We start from the raw sequence: 19,434 nt of genomic DNA, 5'->3' as shown, positions 1-19,434 counted from the left end.
ACTAAAACAGCTGTGAGTATTAAAACACTTATGAATATTAAAGCCTTGGGATAAATAATCCCACGAATGATGAGAATACCCAGTAAAAATATTGTCTGTACTGTGGAAAGAAATATGTCTCTATCAGCAGTCCCCGGTCCCTCCCCACTGGGTATTTTCATGATGTTTCCTCCATCTGAAGAACAGAAAAGAAAGTTGTTAGCGAGAGAGAGACTGATACATAATTAGATGTTTCAGTGCTTGGGGTGGACAGGAAACACCCCCGAACTACAGGTTCAAATTGTGTTCAATTGTGCTTTCGAAGATGTTTTCGAATGTTCTCTCTGCCAACCACTCCAGAGCAGAGCCACAGATAACTGCTGTAATGGAGAAACGGAAATGCTGTGATCTACTGTGTCAAAGGCAGCAGCAGATCCAGCAGCACCACAGAGTCTCCAGCATCTGTCATTAAAAACCCTCAGCAGTGTCCATTCAGCGCTGTGAAGAGATTTAAAGACGGACTGGAAAACCTCAAGAATGCTGTGTTCCTCTAGAGAACCCTTGAATTGGACATATACAATTTTCTCCAGATTTTTTGAGAATTGGGAAATTTGGAAATGGGCCTAAAACTGGTCAACCAGGCCTGGCTTTTCAATCAGTGAATGCACTTTAGCATGTTCACGGTTTCCTGGGGAGACGCCAGAGGCCAACAGAAGGAGCGAGAACCTCTTTCAAAAACACGGAGGTGGAACCGCATCGGCGGGGGAACCTGAACCTGCAGCTTGTTCGTTTTGGCTCAAGCGTCTGACAGCGCGAGTTGTGCGATTCAGCCAGGGGCTGGTGGACCCCGAGGCTCCGATATGGAGGGTCGGATCAGGGTGGGAGGAGGGAGAGGACCGCTGAAGGGAAGCTGTGCGAAAACGAGCTCTGTGGCTCGTCGAAAGTCGCTCGTCTGACATCAAACTCATGGACACTAATTATTGACAGGACGCGATCAACTGATCCTGTCCGTGGTGACGGGTTCGTGAAGCCCCTTACTAGCTGGTGTTGTAGCGGGGATAAAGAAACGACTTACCGGCAGTGGGAGCCGCCGCAGCCGCAGCCACGGAAACTATGAAGACCACGACAAACATGACAAGAAGTTTCCTCTGAGCTCGTGAAGCAAAAAGTGTTGTTCCACACACCCGGTCTGTCACATAGAAACACGGACGACTTCTAGAATGTTCTAGGATGACACGTCTGCTGGCGGCAATAGATCACAGCCAGGTAAACAGTGGGCGTGGCTACCGGCTAATTAATATTTAATAACGTGGCGCTCAGTCCACGTGTCAAAGAGAAAATAATCTAATCTTCACTAACTGTTAGCTACAAATAATTCTCGACCACATTCCTCAGCAAAACACCATAAAGCCCTAGAGAGACCAAGAACAGGAAGAGATAGACACACGCACAAATCCACCAGGCGTCAAAAAGCGCACGTGACACAGGACAGGACCCTCCCACAATAGACCAGGGTGGTTACTGTAGTAACGGAGTAGGATTGTATCATGTTGTCACTGTTTGCGTGTGTTAGACTGCATGTGTGTTTCCTTTCTCTCCCCCTGCTGCTGTCACTGTGCTACCACCCACCCACACACACACCCACCCACCCACACCCACACACACACACACACACACACACACACACACACACACACACACACACATAAAAGTCAGAAAGCAGTGTTTTCTGTCACTGCACATTTCAAATGTTGCGTGTTGTTGTCCTAAGCGCCACCTACAGACGTTATACTTTAATGAGGCCTGTAAAACCTCCATATTGCCCAGCTGAGTGAAAACATGCAGCACATCTATACCTGACCACATTTCAGCAGTTAAAGGAGAGAACATGTCACACTGCCAGGTAGAAAATACCTACTGACTTCAACTGTGCTAAACATCAACACACAGACACAGCTTGTGACTGATTGTCTACATTAAAATGTGATGCATTAAAACCATTTTACAGGTATGAACCAGTTATTGACTTTCAGAGTGTGTCACATCTGGATATTCTTGTGTTGTGTAAATACTTTTTCTGTAAGCAGACACATACAAAGCGTGAAGACAGGAAGCAGCATTGACAGCCTGGGGGCTGAAGGGGGCTTTACTTGAATTGACTGAGCGTTTCAGATCAAACATCACCAAGATGGAGGAAACATCTGTGCTGTGGCTGCTCTGTAAGTTATCTAATTTCTGTTTGTGTATTATGTGCAGTATATATTCTGGATCTTTACTCAGGTGTGCAGTTAACAGCCTCCCTTCTTCTATTGTAACTTTATTTTTATCATTTCTGTCATTTTAGAATCACATACATACTATGTTTTACTATGTAGAAATGACATTTAGCCCGTGTCCGGGTGCCTTAATGTTTGAGACAAAGCATATCACCATGGATTGCAGCTATTGTTAGCTCATAATTGTGTTGGGACAAAGCTCCTTTAATGTAAAACAATGAAACTATTGATATAACAACTGGATTTATTAATTTCTGTATGGTAAAATGTTATCACTTTAATGTGAATATTTTTATTACAAACATTACTAATGTCAAAATGTGGAGTAAAGAGGCAAATGAATATAGATGGAACTTGCCCCAAACAATGTAGAAGGCACTTTACATCTTTGTTGCATGTTTGAGCTGGAATATGTTATGTATGAGATTAATCTTTCAGTTTTATCATGTTAGTGGGGTTAGAGAGACGGAATAGTTACAGTTAGGATACACTGTGTGATGCTTGTCCTTGGTTTCTGATGGAGGTGTCCTCTTGTATTTAAAAGCTTGACCAACCTGACTTTCATTTTTAGTTTTGACCTCACTGCTCTGCAGCACCACAAACCAAGGTTGGTAAACTTCCTGTATCACAGTCTGGGAAACAGTTAGTATCTATGTTTGACCAGCTATTCACTGATCCCTCACACTGAAGTTTAAGAATGACCTTCACCCCCCCATTATTTTTCTAGGCTCTCTGACCGTGAGTCCCAGTAGTTCACAGTTTTTTCAGTGGAGGTCTTTCGCTCTGAGCTGTGAGGAGGACGACAGCTCTGCTGAATGGAACGGAGGAACACGACCACAGAAACTAGGAGTGTGTGTGGAGCTCAATGGGGGAAATCAGGCCATTTGTCCTGTAATATTGGTCTGACAGTCCCCTTGGACAGTGGAGTTTACTGGTGTGAGTCCAGAGAGGGATCAACCAGTAACAGCATCACCATCACTGTCACTGGTAAGATCAGACTGTGGAGTTAGTTTTGATGAAGCTGTGTGGAAATGGATGAAATGCTGTAGTTTGTCTCTGTGTTGAGGTGGAGCAGTGATCCTGCAGAGTCCTGTCCTCCCTGTGATGGAGGGACATGATGTCTCTCTGCACTGTCAAACAAAGAGGCCTCCCTCCAAGCTCCCAGCTGATTTCTATAAAGATGGCTCCCTCATCAGGACTGAGCCTACAGGTCACATGACCATCCACCATGTTACCAAGTCTGATGAAGGCCTCTACAAGTGTCACATCAGCAGTCATGGAGAGTCTCCATCCAGCTGGATCTACGTCACAGGTCAGGAGCTTCACTTTGATTTCAACACTTATTTTTTCCACATGTTTACCTGAACAATTGGATTCTCGCTACAGAAAAACCTACAACCACATCTCCAACCACAACCAATGGTCACGGAGAGTCTCCACCCAGCTGGATCTACGTCACAGGTCAGAAGCTTCACTTTGATTTCAACACTTATTTTATCCACATGTTCACCTGAACAGGTTGATTCTCCCTACAGGTAAAACTCTGACCACATCCACCATCGATGGTCGTGGAGAATCTTCTTCCAGCAAGGACTCGGTCACAGGTCAGGAGCTTCACATTGATTTCAACACTTATTTCGTCGACATGTAGCAGTCACTCTGATTACCTCATTAGCTGGTGACTACAACTAAGAGAAGTTACTAGATGAATCTATGGCTATGTTTCTGATGCCCTTCAGAACTACATTTTTGAAATAGATTCCCATGGATAAACAGTAAACACAAGAGAAAATGCATGTAACCCATAAACAAGATATTTATTAACCAAAATCAAGTAAATACTGTTTCAGGTTCAGCTGTTTTTAAAAGTGTCAATCTGTAATAACTCAAATGAATCAAATACTCAACAATTTCAACATTACTATTGAGATACTAATATCTCAATCGTGTACTACCTGCCCGTGAACCTCTAAAATACATATATCTATTAAGAAAATGTAATTATGTTCAAACTCTCAATTATGCAGGTTATTGTGGGCCCACAACTTAATGGAGAACAAAAACTAACAAAAACTGCTAGTGGAGCTAATGTTAGCTTAGCAGAAACTCGGTGTACAGTCCCAACTCCGTGGACAGTGACTGACTCTCCCTCGAACCACCGCTGTTAGACCCCGTGTCTTCTTATGCTGAGAGTGAAAGACGTCTTCTTAGATGGAGAAATGGTCTCACCAGTCTCCGTCTCCGGCGGGAGAGAAAACAAAACCCACACGTGTGTAGCGCCCTCAGGGCTAATCAGCAAGTGGTGAACGTAATGTCCCTTGTAACAGTCGCATAGAAAGAGGAAAATACACAATGCGTTCTGATAACTGTTTGTAAATCCTGCTTCTATTTTTTCTTTTGCAAGTCCAGGTAGGTGTATGAAAACCTCTAGTTGATGCATTTAAAGGCTTCACGTAAATCACTGAACTTGTAACGCACTATGAGAAAATATATTTTATTACACCACTCAAATGTTTACACACACACAGAAACCTAACGCACTTTCAGAATAACAACAGAACATCAACCCACCGGGTTACACACGAGTTCAACCTGAACAAGTGGATTCTCTTTACAGAAAATCATACAACTGCTCTTTCACCCACCTCTTCAGCCTTATCATCTACACTTATCATCTACAGCCTTGCCCTCTGCCTCCCCTTCCATCAATCCTTGGTTCATTCCTGTGCTCCACCTGGTGGTGTTCTGTCCATACTTCATCTCCACTGTCCTCTTGGTGTCTTTATATCGACACAGGCCCAGAGGTAACACTCTGGACCATTCACTGACCTCTCACTCATCAATCAATCAATTCATTATTCAATCACAGTTATCTCTAACAGACGTCTTCATGTCACTAGTTAACATATTTTCCACTGTTTCTTTCTGACCTGCCTGTGACCATGATGATGACCTCACCCATCCAGCCTGAGCAGAGATTGGCTGATAACTGATGGAAATACAGAGCATCACTCCTGAACTGATCTGAGTTATGTACCACAAAGCAAGTTCAGCTTATTCTCACGAAGAAATGGATCTCACATCTGGACATCTCACATCTGGATTTACTGGCCACCCGGATAAAAAGCATCATGTAGCTCATTACCAACAGACTTTTGATAATTCTGTATTTTTTATTTATTTTTTTCTGGCTACAAGTTTGTTCATGTAATGCATGTGATGCACATGAAAAACTGTGTTTGCTGCCAGAGAACAGAGATAAGGAGAAATGTAGATAACAAATGATGTCTGACCTGATTGAATGCTCATTAATATTATTGATTATTAGAGGGTTAAGTTTTATTTCCAGTTTTCATCACAGACTCTCCTAATGCCTTTCTGTGATACCGTTATTTAATAAGAGTGTGAGGAAAACCAGTATCATCAGGAATTCTGTTGGGACTAAAAATAATCTTTTGTATAATTAAAATGAAGCTTCATCATTATGCATTATGATTGTCTATATGAAACTCTGGCCCTTTTTTATTAAACGTTCTGTGTCAGGTCTGAATGACCCTTGGAAAGTCGAACAAAACAATCCACAGCTTATCGCTCTTTGTCATACTGTGAAATCTTTAGTCTCTTCTGGGATCCTCTATAGTTAATGACTCACTTTTTTCAGTGATCACATTGCAGTGTACCATGCTCATAGCTCTGCAGCATCTGTTACCATGGTGATTTAACCTGGCTATGAGTGGGTCAGCTTCGTAGTACCTGAGCTAAACGAAACACTTTGCTGATTGGCCACTAATGTGGCTTTGTTGTACAGGTCCTCGGTCTCTGGATTGCTGGTCATTGATTGTTGGTTAATTATAAAAGCTCCTGTAGTCAGATTGTGTTTCAGCGACACCTGCTGCTCAGTAACTACACACATACACTGACTGGTGCAAGGCATCATTATTATTATTATACCTCCATTAGCAGTATATATTTCAACTAGAAGAAAACTTGCCTTCAAGCTTTTACATACGGATATGATTACATATGATCTCCCCTTGATTCCTGCTGGTTTGGGACGGATACATCAGTAAATCTAGGAATTGGGTTAAAACTGAAATGAAACACAGACATTTGGATGTAACATTAACTCTGTGTGGTGTTTTATTTTTATTCTCATTCTTTTTAGAAGAGTTTGGCAGAATACATCAAGAATTTAAGTTAATCAACAAAGACGGACAAACTTTTTATATGTTGCCAATAACAGATAAAAGCATCACAAATTCCCCAGGAGGCCAAGTTGTAGCACGTATAGACTTAGTTACAGCTCCGCTGATAAAATGTGATGACTTTTTCACAAGATCAATAACAGAAACATTGACTTACTTCATTAAAGAATCTGGTGATGTGATAAGGAAGAAATACAGCACTAACTAATACTAATACCTGTTATAATACTAACAGGAAATTGAATTCACCTATTTATATTTTTGGTTTTGCTCATTTTCTGAGGTAAATTCGGGTAAATACAGCTTTATAAACTTCTAAAGGACAAATTAAGGACATAGACAATCACGTGTGATTTGTGTTTGAATGGCATCCCTGAAATTGAAATCATCTGGTCCAAAATTAAAGTGTAAACTATGAAATATTCAACACACTGGACTTTAAAATATTATATTTTTTATTTGCTTTTGAATGTTATTATATTATGTGTTGGTTATTACATTTTTGTTAGATTATGTACAAGTTCTACAATATATGTACAGACACCTGCCATTAATACATGCTGGGGTTTGGGAGAAATCAATGATTTAAAAAAACAAACAAACCTTCTTTCCATGACATCTTAATGTGTAAACATTTTCTAAACTTAACATGTATGTAGTTTATGTTTGTAGTTTTTATAGATCTGGAATTTACACCTGCTTTAATGTTTTCAGAATTCTGCTTCTTGCATAATTTACTAACAGGAAAAAGAAGTTCAGGCAGAAAGCTGCTGCGAGATGTGTACACGCCTCCACTGCTGTCTCATCTTTCTCCTCCTTCAACAATTTAAGAAAGTTAAATTGGGTAATAATGTGGGAATTTGATAATTCCGTTGTCCGTCCTTAACTTTTTATACACTACAAAACATCCAACAACAACAGCAAGAAAACCAACAACTGAAAGGACAACAGCTAGTCCAACATGTCCATCGTGGTTTAATCTGTCCTTGTCTCCTCCATCGTCAGTTTTTTTAGCTCCACCACCTGTAAGAAGAGAATGAGATGTGAGGTGTGAGGTGTCAGGTAGGTGATGAATCCATTTCCTCTTCAAACTCCTGTCAGACATTATCTACTGCACTTTGATCCCATCACTCATAGCAGCTGTTTGCTACAAAGTCTCATCAGCAACATCTTTAGAAAACACCAACATCTGATCTGTGATGGTTCACTCTCACATCAACAACCAGGAAGCAGCTTCACCTCTGATCCACACACACACACACACACACACACACTCACACACAAAAGTCAGAAAGCAGTGTTTTCTGTCACTGCACATTTCAAATGTTGCGTGTTGTTGTCCTAAGCGCCACCTTCAGACGTTATACTGTGACCTCATGCTGTGGCACAAATGGTGTCTAATTACTGTGCAGAGACGGACACTTAATGCCTACAGCTGTGTGTTATGACACTGAAGAACATGAGACCCCATGAGGTGCCCTTTCTAAGACTGTTGGCTGTTGCTATCTGTATGGGTTAGTACATTCTTATTCCACCTGCTGATAGTTTAATTTAACATATCATCATTATCATCATCATCATATCCCAGCCTTCACCAGACAACAGTAAGTCTATTCACTCTGAATATAAGATTCACATCCAGCCAGACTCTGAAAATGTTAAAAGTTCAACATCAGAAATGCATCTGCATCTACATCAGGTTTGTGTGTCTCTATAGTAAGTGGCTACTTTAATGAGGCCTGTAAAACCTCCATATTGCCCAGCTGAGTGAAAACATGCAGCACATCTATACCTGACCACATTTCAGCAGTTAAAGGAGAGAACATGTCACACTGCCAGGTAGAAAATACCTACTGACTTCAACTGTGCTAAACATCAACACACAGACACAGCTTGTGACTGATTGTCTACATTAAAATGTGATGCATTAAAACCATTTTACAGGTATGAACCAGTCGTCAACCTTCAGAGTGTGTCACATCTGGATATTCTTGTGTTGTGTAAATACTTTTTCTGTAAGCAGACACATAAAAGTGTGAAGACAGGAAGCAGCATTGACAGCCTGGGGGCTGAAGGGGGCTTTACTTGAATTGACTGAGCGTTTCAGATCAAACATCACCAAGACGGAGGAAACATCTGTGCTGTGGCTGCTCTGTAAGTTATCTACTTTCTGTTTGTGTATTATGTGCAGTATATATTCTGGATCTTTACTCAGGTATGCAGTTAACACCCTCCCTTCTTTTATTGTAACTTTATTTTTATCATTTCTGTCATTTTAGAATCACATACACTGTTCTCTACAGTGTTTAGGACAAACACCCGAATCTCATTAATCGATTTGCACCTGCACCTCACAGATTTATTTTTACAGTTTTCTTAAGTTGATAAAGTCTACATGCTTTTTTTTATACATTTGTGTTTTACTATGTAGAAATGACATTTAGCCCGTGTCCGGGTGCCTTAATGTTTGAGACAAAGCATATCACCATGGTGATACTGTTCCGGGCCTGTATTGCAGCTATTGTTAGCTCATAATTGTGTTAGGACAAAGTTACTTTAATGCAAGATGCTCCTTAATATAAAGACTCTTCATTAAGTTAAGAATTACTGGAATTATATAATGTGATACCAGTATACAGCTGGAAACCTGGTCACGATTTAACAACTCTTTCAAATTAAGAGCAGAAAAAGCTTTAGATTGTCAAATGTTAAGGCAGGACAAAACACATTTGTTCAAGTGTACTGGCATTATTCATAGCTCATGGTGCAGTTGAGTTGATGTAGCTCTACGGCTACATTTCCCGCTTGCGAGAAAGCAAATAGTCGAAACAGAGAGAGGGGTCTGTGTGTAAGCCATAGTTAGCCATAGAAATTAATATGAACAAAAAGTAAAACACCTTCGGCTTCTGAAATGTTTTATTACGTTAATAACTAAAACACTTTCCATGTAAAACCTATAAATATCCTCCTTAAAAAAAAAAAAGGAGGCAAAAGTTGTGGGTCAAATACCCCTTGTGTAAGGTACTAGTTTTAGGGTTGGACCCATTAAGGCGCTTGACACAACTGCTCAGTTTAAAAAGATTTATTATAGAATATAATAGTTGGCAAAACAAGATGGAGATGTAAGTCCTCCGGCTCGCTAGGTGGTGCTGATCTCCAGTCTATGAGAAAACACGAAGATGAGTATCTTGACAGTGACTTGTCGGATATGGTGTCTGAACATGAAACAAAACTTACAGGAGTGAAGCAGGGGTCTTATGGGGAAGAGTGGAGTATAGTCCTGGCAGAGTAGATGTTCTAGAGATGCAGCGAGGATGAGCAACTTGAAGAAAGGGGAGATGATGGGAAGAGGGTCCAATTCAATTCAACTTTATTTATATAGCGCCAATTTACAACAAAGTCATCTCAAGGCACTTTACAGAAAGTCCAGACTACACAAGTATGTAGAAACAACCCAACAAATCCCCCTTGAACAAGCCCTAGGCAACAGTGGAGAGGAAAAATTCCCTTTAATGGGAGAAACCTCCAGCAGAACCAGGCTCAGGGTGGGCGGCCATCTGCCTTGTCCGGTTGGGGTGAGTGGAAAGTGGAGAAAGAAAAGAAAAGAGCAACGAAAAGCAACAACAAAAAGCAACAACAAAACAACAAGAAAAGCAACAACAAAGCATCGTACAGGTTGTAGGACACAGAATTAATGGCATACAGTGGTGACAAGTAAATGTATAGAGAAAAGCAGTTTTAACTATAAGCTTTATCAAAAAGGAAACTTTTAAGCCTAGTCTTAAAAGTAGAGAGGGTGTCTGCTCCCCGAATTTGGATTGGAAGCTGGTTCCACAGACGAGGAGCTTGATACCTAAAGGCTCTGCCTCCCATTCTACTTTTGTAAACTCTGGGAACCACAAGTAGGCCTGTATTTTGGGATCGAAGTGGTCTAATCGGGCGATACAGAACTATGAGATCTTTTAAATATGATGGATCTTGACCATTAAGAGCTTTGTATGTAAAGAGGAGGGTTTTGAACTCTATTCTAGATTTAATGGGAAGCCAATGAAGAGAAGCTAGTGAAGGTGAAATATGATCTCTCTTTCCTAATCCAGTCAGCACTCTTGCTGCAGCATTTTGGATTAATTGAAGGCTTTTTAGAGAGTTATTAGGACACCCCAGAAGTAGGGAGTTACAGTACTCCAACCTAGAAGTAACAAATGCATGGACCAGTTTTTCAGCATCACTTTGAGACAGGATGCTTCTAATTTTAGCAATGTTCCGTAGGTGGAAGAAGGCTGTTCTAGAGATTTGTCTTATATGTGACGTAAACGCCAAATCCTGGTCAAAAATAACTCCAAGGTTCCTCACCGCAGTACTGGAGGCCAAAGTTATGTCATCTAAAGTAACTATATTGTTAGACAGCATATTTCTCGTGTTTTTAGGCCCAAAGAGGATGATTTCAGTTTTGTCTGAATTTAGAAGTAGGAAATTGTAGGACATCCAGGTCTTTATGTCTTTTAGACATGCTTCAAGTTTGACTAATTGGTTAGTATCTTCTGGTTTCACAGACAAATAGAGCAGGGTATCATCTGCATAGCAGTGGAAGTTTATGGAATGTTTCCTGATAATTTTGCCTAAAGGTGACATGTACAGATTAAAAAGTATTGGTCCTAACACAGAGCCCTGTGGAACTCCATAACTAACTTTGGTGCATGAAGAAGAGTCATCATTAACATGAACAAGTTGGAATCTGTCTGACAGATAAGATTTAAACCAATGTAATGTGGTTCCTTTAATCCCAAATCCATGTTCTAGTGTCTGTAATAAAATGTTGTGGTCAATGGTGTCAAATGCGGCACTAAGGTCTAGTAAGACGAGTATGGACACAAGTCCTTTATCTGAAGCCAGGAGATCATTGGAGACTTTTATCAGTGCTGTTTCTGTACTGTGATGAGCTCTAAATCCTGACTGAAAGTCTTCATACAAATTATTCCTGTAAAGGTGATCACATAATTGTTTTGCAACTACTTTTTCAAGGATTTTAGAAATAAACGGGAGATTTGATACTGGTCTATACTTGGCTAAATCACCTGGATCAATATAGGGTTTTTTAAGTAATGGTTTGATTACAGCAACTTTATAAGCCTTTGGTACATAGCCAGTTTCTAAAGATAGATTAATCAAACTAATATGAACGTGTCTATTAAAGGTAGAACATCTTTAAGCAATTTGGTTGGAACAGGGTCTAAAAGACATGTTGTTAGTTTTGAGGAGGCGATAGTTGAACTTAGCTCAGTGAGATCTATGGGTGAAAAACAGTCTAAGATGGATTGGGGCCTTATTGAGGATTCTAGAGCTGTTGTACATGAAGATCTATCTGTAATATTTGTAGGGAGGATCTGGTGAATCTTTTCCCTAATGGCTACAATTTTATTAGTAAAGAAAGTCATAAAGTCATTGCTGCTCAAAGTTAAGGGAAAACTAGGCTCAACAGAACTATGGCTCTTAGTCAGCCTGGCTACAGTGCTGAACAGAAACCGGGGGTTGTTCTTGTTTTCTTCTATTAATGATGAATAATATGCTGTTCTGGCATCACGGAGCTTTTATGTACGTTTTTAAACTGTTTTTCCAGGCTAACCGGGATTCTTCTAAATTAGTGGAACGACACTTCCTCTCTAATTTTCGTGACGCCTGCTTTAAGCTGTGCATTTGTGAATTGTACCATGGAGGTCGGCTCCTCTGATTCACTGCCTTCTTTTTCAGAGGGGCAACTGTATCTAGTATCATACGCAATGAGGCTGCAGAATCGTCATCTAAATAATCAATTTGTACAGGAGTAAGATGGCTACTCACCATAGTATTGACACATGGTGGTGAAAAAGATGAAGAAATAATTTCTTTAAATGTATTCACAGCTTTTTCAGATAAATGAATTTTGAACTGCTGTATAGTCCGTTATTGTAAATTCAACATCTACATGAATGTTAAAGTCACCCACTATAATGACTTTATCTGTACTAAGCACTAAATCAGATAGAAAATCAGAAAATTCTATCAAAAACTCTGAATAAGGGACTGGAGGACGGTACACGATAACAAATAATAGTGGTTTTTGAGTTTTCCAGTTTGGGTGTGAAAGGTTAAGAGTAAGACTCTCAAATGAGTTATAACTATGTTTAGGTCTAGGAATTATTGATAAGCTAGAGTGAAATATTGCTGCTACTCCTCCACCTCAGCCTGTGCTTCTAGGAACATGATAATTAATATGACTTGGGGGGGTTGACTCATTTAAACTGACACATTCTTCCTGCTGCAACCAGGTTTCAGTGAGGGAAGATGGGGGAAGATGTAGTGTTGGTCTCCAAATTAGCCGACTGTCTTTTCTCTTTGTGTTTGTGTAGTTGTGACTTCACTGCTGTGGGGCTCAACAAACCAAGGTTGGTACCTTTGTCATCCAATATTCATCAGCTGTTAAATGGTCAAACTGCTGATTTTACACATGAAGAAAAATGTGTGTATTACACACATAGTATGTTTACTCTGTACTCTAATTGGTTTCTCTGGGCCTATATGGACAATATTCTGCAAGTGAGAGCAAAGTGTAGTGATGGAATTTCTAAAGGAACAATAGTTCAAAAAGAATTTGGCTTTGGATTGTTAAATATTGTCTATAAACCAAGAGTCCATGAAGACACTTGGGTATTATTGTAAACAAAAAGAGTAAAGATGCAGCTTAAGTTCACTCTGCACATGTAGAACAGATGCTAACTTTTAATGAACTAGTTAAAATGAATGGAGTCAATACACATAATGAAAACATGTTGTTTTTTAAAGTAACTTGAATCTGAAACACTGCTAAACTTCCTCTTTATAAGTTAATGAAAACTAAAGAAAGTATCTTCATGGACTGTTACTCAGTGGACACTTAAGACCAAATACTTTCTATATACTGCTAATACTACTGTATGACATTGTTGTTGGTCTGATTATTGTTACTTTCTACCATTTTTCCTCAAATGCACTGAAACTCTCACAGTTCATCTGACTGTGAGTCCCAACAGTGCTCAGTTCTTTGAGGATCAGTCTGTTACTATGAGCTGTGAGGACGTCGACAGCTCTGCTAATTGGACAGTGAGGAGGAACACAACTATAGACACAATGGAACAGTGTGGAGGTGAATGGGGAGAATCAAATAGGTTTTTATGTAAAATCAACATCGTCCCATTGGACAGGGGAGTTTACTGGTGTGAGTCCAGAGAGGGATCAACCAGTAACAGCATCACCATCACTGTCACTGGTAAGATCAGACTGTGGAGTTAGTGTTGATGAAGCTGTGTGGAAATGGATGAAATGCTGTAGTTTGTCTCTGTATTGAGGTGGAGCAGTGATCCTGCAGAGTCCTGTCCTCCCTGTGATGGAGGGACATGATGTCTCTCTGCACTGTCAAACAAAGAGGCCTCCCTTCAACCTTCCAGCTAAGTTCTTTAAAGATGGTGTCTTTATCGGGACTGAGCCTACAGGTCACATGACCATCCACCATGTTACCAAGTCTGATGAAGGCCTCTACAAGTGTCACATCAGCAGTCATGGAGAGTCTCCACCCAGCTGGATCTACGTCACAGGTCAGGAGCTTCACTTTGATTTCAACACTTATTTTATCCACGTTAACCTGAACAGGTGATTCTCTTTACAGGTAAAACTACAACACCACCTCCTGTCTCCACCTCCCTCCAACTTCGGTTCATTCTGCTCCTCCACCTGGTGGTGTTCTGTCCATACTTCATCTCCACTGTCCTCATGGTGTCTTCATATGGACACAGACCCACAGGTAACACTCATCAGTCACAGTTGTCTCTAACAGAACTTTTCATGTTTTAACTGTTGATACATTTACTTTACTTCTACTTCCTCCTCCTCTGACTGTAGGAAATCATCTGCCCGTCTCCATGGTGACAACCTCACCCACCCCAGCTGAGCAGGGATTGGCTGATAACTATGATGACGTCATCACTGGAGTCAGCTCGCAGCATCACTTCTGAACTGATCCACTGTGATCAATGAGCTGATTGTTCCTTGATCCTCACTCACACCTCAAGTTGTTCAGTTCTGCACGTTGAAGGACGTCCCAAAGCCTGAAGAGGTTCAGACCTGGGTTTTAGGCTTCAGCTTACTGTTTGGGTTTGGGGCTCATCACACAACATGACTTATAACTTAATAAATTTACATTTTCTATATATATATTTGTATATTTTTTAAACTCTACATATGGAAAAACAGAAACATCTTGTTGATTTTAGTAAAACAATGAACTGATGCTGTAGAGGTTTGTCATGAGTGTGATCTTCTGTGGTTAATGACACTGTTTGTTTGGTACCTTGTTGATATGTTAAAGGTCATAGAAGCGAGCAGCTCTGTCGTCCACTTTCCTGTTTGTGATTCACACCCTCCAAACCTATATTTGCTCTTTGCTGTTTCACAGCAGAGGTGTGAAGAACAAAACTGCTACCAGCCTCATGATCTCAGAATCAGGAAATAGGAGATTAACTTATTATTGTTTTTTAAATAAAAGGTGAAATCGTTCACCTTGGACATGTGGTCACAGGCAGCAGCTCAAATAAACACAAAGAGAAGAAACACTACACATTCTACTTTGTGATAAGTTATGATGAACCAGTCTGTGGGAGACAACAGGGTGATGGTTAGTGACTGATTCTCAAAACCGGCTACTGTTAATTCACTTCTTATTAAATACATTATAAAAGCAAATGTTTTGTCCAATAAACTTTGTTTTTAATCATCATTGTCTCACGCTGTCTAAACTGTGTGTTTGTGCTCAGAGCTTCCAGCCCAGACAGAGGACGTCTACTCTTCACTGAGGTCGACCTTTACACCTTCACAGCAGTAAAACCACTGAGGACAAGCTGCACCTGTAACTGGTCCTCAGACTCCATCAGACAGAAGAACTTTATTTTTAGATGCTGTGTGTCTTCAGACAGCAACAGAATTAAAATTAAAAATGATTAAGACACAAATTAACACATTTGTTAACTCCATCATATATATGGACTTTTTAAAATCTCTTTTCAGTGTCTCTTCAGTTCAAACAGCAACGTGTCCTCTTCTGCAGGATCAATAAACTTTAGACTCATTTTTGTCTCGTGTGGTTCTGTGGCTTTCATGCAATTGTCAGTTGGAAAATTTGACTTGTTCTCTTTTGTTTGTGGTTGACACATTCACACCTCTTTAGTGCAGAAAACCATGGACTAAAAACAGACTGAACCGTTGTTGGTGGTCGGCTGAGAAAAACTAATGACTTTAATTTAATTTTCTCCAGGACTGTTTAAAGTTCACAATCTGAACTGCGTCTGTCTATCACAGTTTCATTTAGTAGAAAACTATAAAAGTTCAAAAGCTATTTGAGTTTGCAATTTGAGACTTGACTTGTAATTAGTGACATAGAAAAGCAGCAAATTGTCTCATATAAGACGATGAAACAGTTGCAACTTGTGGCATTTTTAACCAAAATGTTGAATAATTGATGTTTAATCATGTAAAGTGCAGAGCAGTAAAAGTGAAATATTTCTCTCTAAAATGTTGAAGATAAAGCTGATAGATGTGAAGTTAGTACTTATGTGCAGTAGAACATGTGACTTTCCACTGACTCACTGATGCTAAATTGACCACGTTTCCTGATCTGAATCTAAATAAGCTGCATTTCACCTGATGAAGGTGAACTGAAGACAAATCCTCTAAGAAAGAACAGGAAGTGGAACAGATGTGAAGTGTTTGCATTTCTTACACAGTTGGTCCAATATTTTTAAGCAAACTCTATAATTAAAGTTGACAGTCTGTATTAAAGTCCTCTTGTTTTTAATCAGTGGGACTGATCTGTACGTGAATCAGTGTCTCTGTTCATGTGGCTTTTTCACATGTAACCAACACATTACACAACTGTAAGACTCTGTCTTCATGGACTTGTTGTCCCACGTTGAATCCACCAGGTGTCACTGTGCTGCTGAGCTCAGTTCAAACCTGCAGAGTAGATCCAGTGTTTCCTTCATGTTTCTTTTCCTGCTGGTTCCACCTGTTCCACTCAGTGTCAGCAGCATTTTATTTGGTGGGAATTGTTCTTGATGTGGTTCATCACGTTCACAGCTGGAGACCTTATACAGACATTCAACTCTGTTCTAGCTCTTACTGGGACCATGAACTCAGCCTAAAGATGTCAGCTGCTCCTGAGACTTTTGAGTTGGTTTTCTCAGTCAAACTGCTGTTACAAAGAGGACAAAGTGACCTGTTACCTGTGGAGCTGTTACCTGAATCATCCAGCAGGTGGCAGCACATCATCATATTCACATGGTCTGATTCCAATATTGAAGGAAAAGTGTGAATCAGATCTGCCTGTTTAGTTTCTGTCTGTTTCTCTGCTCATGTTATTTCCTGATTTCTCTCTGTGTGAAAACCACTGTGGTTCTGACTGTGACTTGAAGACTGTAACTGAACGATGACGACAGATTAGAGCAGAGTGAATCATTGTTCATGTAGTTGTGGATTTCTCTTCTGACATAGTGGTTAAAGTGTGATGAAACTGATCAGATGGAAGATTGATCGTTTTGTATTAAAGTGCACACTGAGCATTAACCACACACACGTACTGTACATCCAAAACTTTATTTAAGTTAAGAGCTCAATATAAAGCTTATGCATTCAGTATAAACGAATGAAATGAAAAAAGTGTGACACGTTAAACTCACTTAATAATTGTCTGAAAACATTGATGTAATTTCCATCACTGTGACTCTGTACAAAGTGATTTTCTGATCCTTTAAATCCCTCAGACATCCCCACAGTCTTCACTGCAGCTGTATTCATTTCTGATTGTTTTAATAAATGATAAGCTGACACATACAATATACACATACATACTGTAACATCCTTAGAATGTTGTTTTTGTCCTGCAAAATGTGTCTAGTTCAAACCATTATTCGATTTCTTTTGTGGCTTTTATTTTTATAATTTTTTGTAAAATAGAAGTGTAATATTTTGAAAGGCCAGATAACATTAAAACATGGAACTTAACAACAGCAGAAGACTGTAAAACAGAGGAAGATGTCAAACAAGACTAAAGACAGTAAGGAGACGTTCACAGATTGTATTTTTATTATTTTTGGATTTAGGTCCAGTTGAAAGTGGTAACAAGGTTAATGATTTATATCATTTTGTAAGACATTTAAAATTCTGTGTTGATTAAGTAGCTAATTTGTCTTTATGTTAGCTTAACGTAAATCTGCTATATAACGTATTTACGGTCTGATATGTTTTTAATTTATTGTTTAGTCTTTGTTTAGTCTGTGTAGCTCTTACGTTGGTTTGAGGAAAAGAATAAGGAAAATAAAGTATTATCAGACCATCAGTAAGGCTTCAAATTTCTGACTGGATGCTACACATAGATACAAACACACTCAACCCACTGTACCTCCTGAACCACACAGTTCTTCTGACTGATGCCTCCACTCATCCACTGTAGTACAGAGGATAACAGAGCTTGTTAAAAAGTGTTTAACAAAGGCCAAGAAGAGCTTCAAAATTCTATTTAGTCATTTAATACATTTATCCAAAGTGAGTTAAAGTCAAACCAGGAGCAACTTGTGGTTCAGTGTCTTGATCAAAAACACCTGTGGATCAGAGGAGATGTTCAGTCAGCTTTATCTCCTGAACCACAGTTACCCACAACATTGTCACTATAAGGAAAATTATGAATAAAATAAAACAAATTAAAATAAGATGCAATGAAATAAAACACATAAAATAGACTTATACAATATACAAATGAAAACAGACCAGCAACACAGCTGTAATACAGAAGTAATAAGATGTCAACGAGTCTGAGTCTTCTATAGCTCATAAAACATTAATAACAAGATGTTTCTGGAACAGAAAAGTTCAAACAAGTCCAAACTTAATGTCCATTTTGTTGGACAGTCTCACTTCACATTTGATGCTGCTCTTTGCTCTTTGTGTCTATGTGACATTTTGTAGAGGAGTGTTTGTCTCCCTGAGCTGTGAGGAGGAACTGGGGAAGATGAATGCTCAAGATCAGGAAAGCCTGAGCAGACCTAAAAAAGAGTTTGGTTTTGGAAAAAGATTCTTTGAACTGATGAAACCAAGATTGACTTGAAAAAAGTCCGGAGAGGAAAATTAACAGCTTATGATCCAAAGCATCATCATCTGTCAGACATGTTGGAGGCAGTGTTGTGGTATGAGCACATATGTCTGCTAGTGGAACTGGGTCACTGGAGATTATTGATATTCTGATGGTAAAAAACTAAACATTAAACACGCTCAGATTCAGCAAAATGCAGCAAAACTGACAGGGCATTGGTTTATAATGTAGATGCATGATGACCCAAAACGTCATCTGTTGGTGTTAGGTCAGTCAGCAGGCAGCACATGATCACCGCCCACAACAACAGGGGTTTTCAGTGGAGTCACAAACGCACAGGAGAATTTCAACTTTCAAACACCAGATTATCTGATACGTCACACACTCTTAGAACAGTGGGAACTTTAAGTCAAATTTATTAATACACATTTTAAAAAGTGGCCTCGTGTCACTGCTCATAAAGTGTAAAGAAGGAGGACTTTTCCAAACATTTGTAGCAGGATGTTAAATGAACTGCAGTCTTTGTGGTTTCTTTGGTGAGGTTCACTGCATCAGATACATTGTGTTAAATGTGGTGCTGTTGAATCTACAGAGAATTATACGCTGATTGTGCAGATTTCCTCAGCTTTACAGACAATTATTCACTGTTCTGCTTCACTCTCACTGCTATTACAGTATTTATACTGGAAAGAAAGGAAACTGCAGACTGACAAATGACCACAATCACACAAAGACCTGTTACTTTTCCACCTAAAGATTCAGTCAAAGATTGTCTCTTGACCAGAGTCTCCACTCCACTGAGATAAAGGAGCAAATGTTTTCCTGA

The 19,434-nt window shown here is 39.6% G+C and overlaps 2 protein-coding genes across 4 annotated transcripts in view; both read left to right on the top strand.

The window, feature by feature from the left end:
• The window catches only part of LOC137137920 (Fc receptor-like protein 5), a 46,979-nt gene extending 41,139 nt beyond the window's left edge, over positions 1–5,840 (top strand). The window contains exons 1-8 of one of the 3 annotated variants that reach the window (XM_067524748.1): positions 2,125–2,198; positions 2,827–2,862; positions 2,983–3,242; positions 3,322–3,567; positions 3,642–3,716; positions 3,791–3,859; positions 4,873–5,059; positions 5,222–5,789. In XM_067524748.1, coding sequence (XP_067380849.1) covers positions 3,071–3,242; positions 3,322–3,567; positions 3,642–3,716; positions 3,791–3,859; positions 4,873–5,059; positions 5,222–5,273 — 801 coding nt within the window. In that variant the 5' untranslated portion in view covers positions 2,125–2,198; positions 2,827–2,862; positions 2,983–3,070 and the 3' untranslated portion in view covers positions 5,274–5,789. Of the gene's footprint in view, positions 1–2,124; positions 2,199–2,826; positions 2,863–2,982; positions 3,243–3,321; positions 3,568–3,641; positions 3,717–3,790; positions 3,860–4,872; positions 5,060–5,221 lie in introns of those variants that run through there. The other 2 variants (XM_067524747.1, XM_067524745.1) reach the window with 2 other exon arrangements.
• Positions 5,841–8,592: 2,752 nt separating this feature from the next.
• On the top strand, positions 8,593–15,586 carry LOC137137935 (carcinoembryonic antigen-related cell adhesion molecule 20-like). Its single transcript, XM_067524779.1, has 6 exons — positions 8,593–8,614; positions 12,847–12,882; positions 13,482–13,742; positions 13,822–14,067; positions 14,139–14,273; positions 14,372–15,586. Exons 3-6 carry the CDS (start codon positions 13,538–13,540, stop codon positions 14,482–14,484), a joined length of 699 nt encoding a protein of 232 aa, XP_067380880.1. The 5' UTR covers positions 8,593–8,614; positions 12,847–12,882; positions 13,482–13,537; the 3' UTR covers positions 14,485–15,586.
• Positions 15,587–19,434: the final 3,848 nt, after the last annotated feature.

Source organism: Channa argus, chromosome 12 (genome assembly GCF_033026475.1).
Source record: "Channa argus isolate prfri chromosome 12, Channa argus male v1.0, whole genome shotgun sequence".
NCBI classification, from domain to species: Eukaryota; Metazoa; Chordata; class Actinopteri; order Anabantiformes; family Channidae; genus Channa; species Channa argus.
The sequence above is the reverse complement of the archived record's forward strand: the minus strand, read 5'-3'. Positions and strand labels throughout refer to the sequence as shown.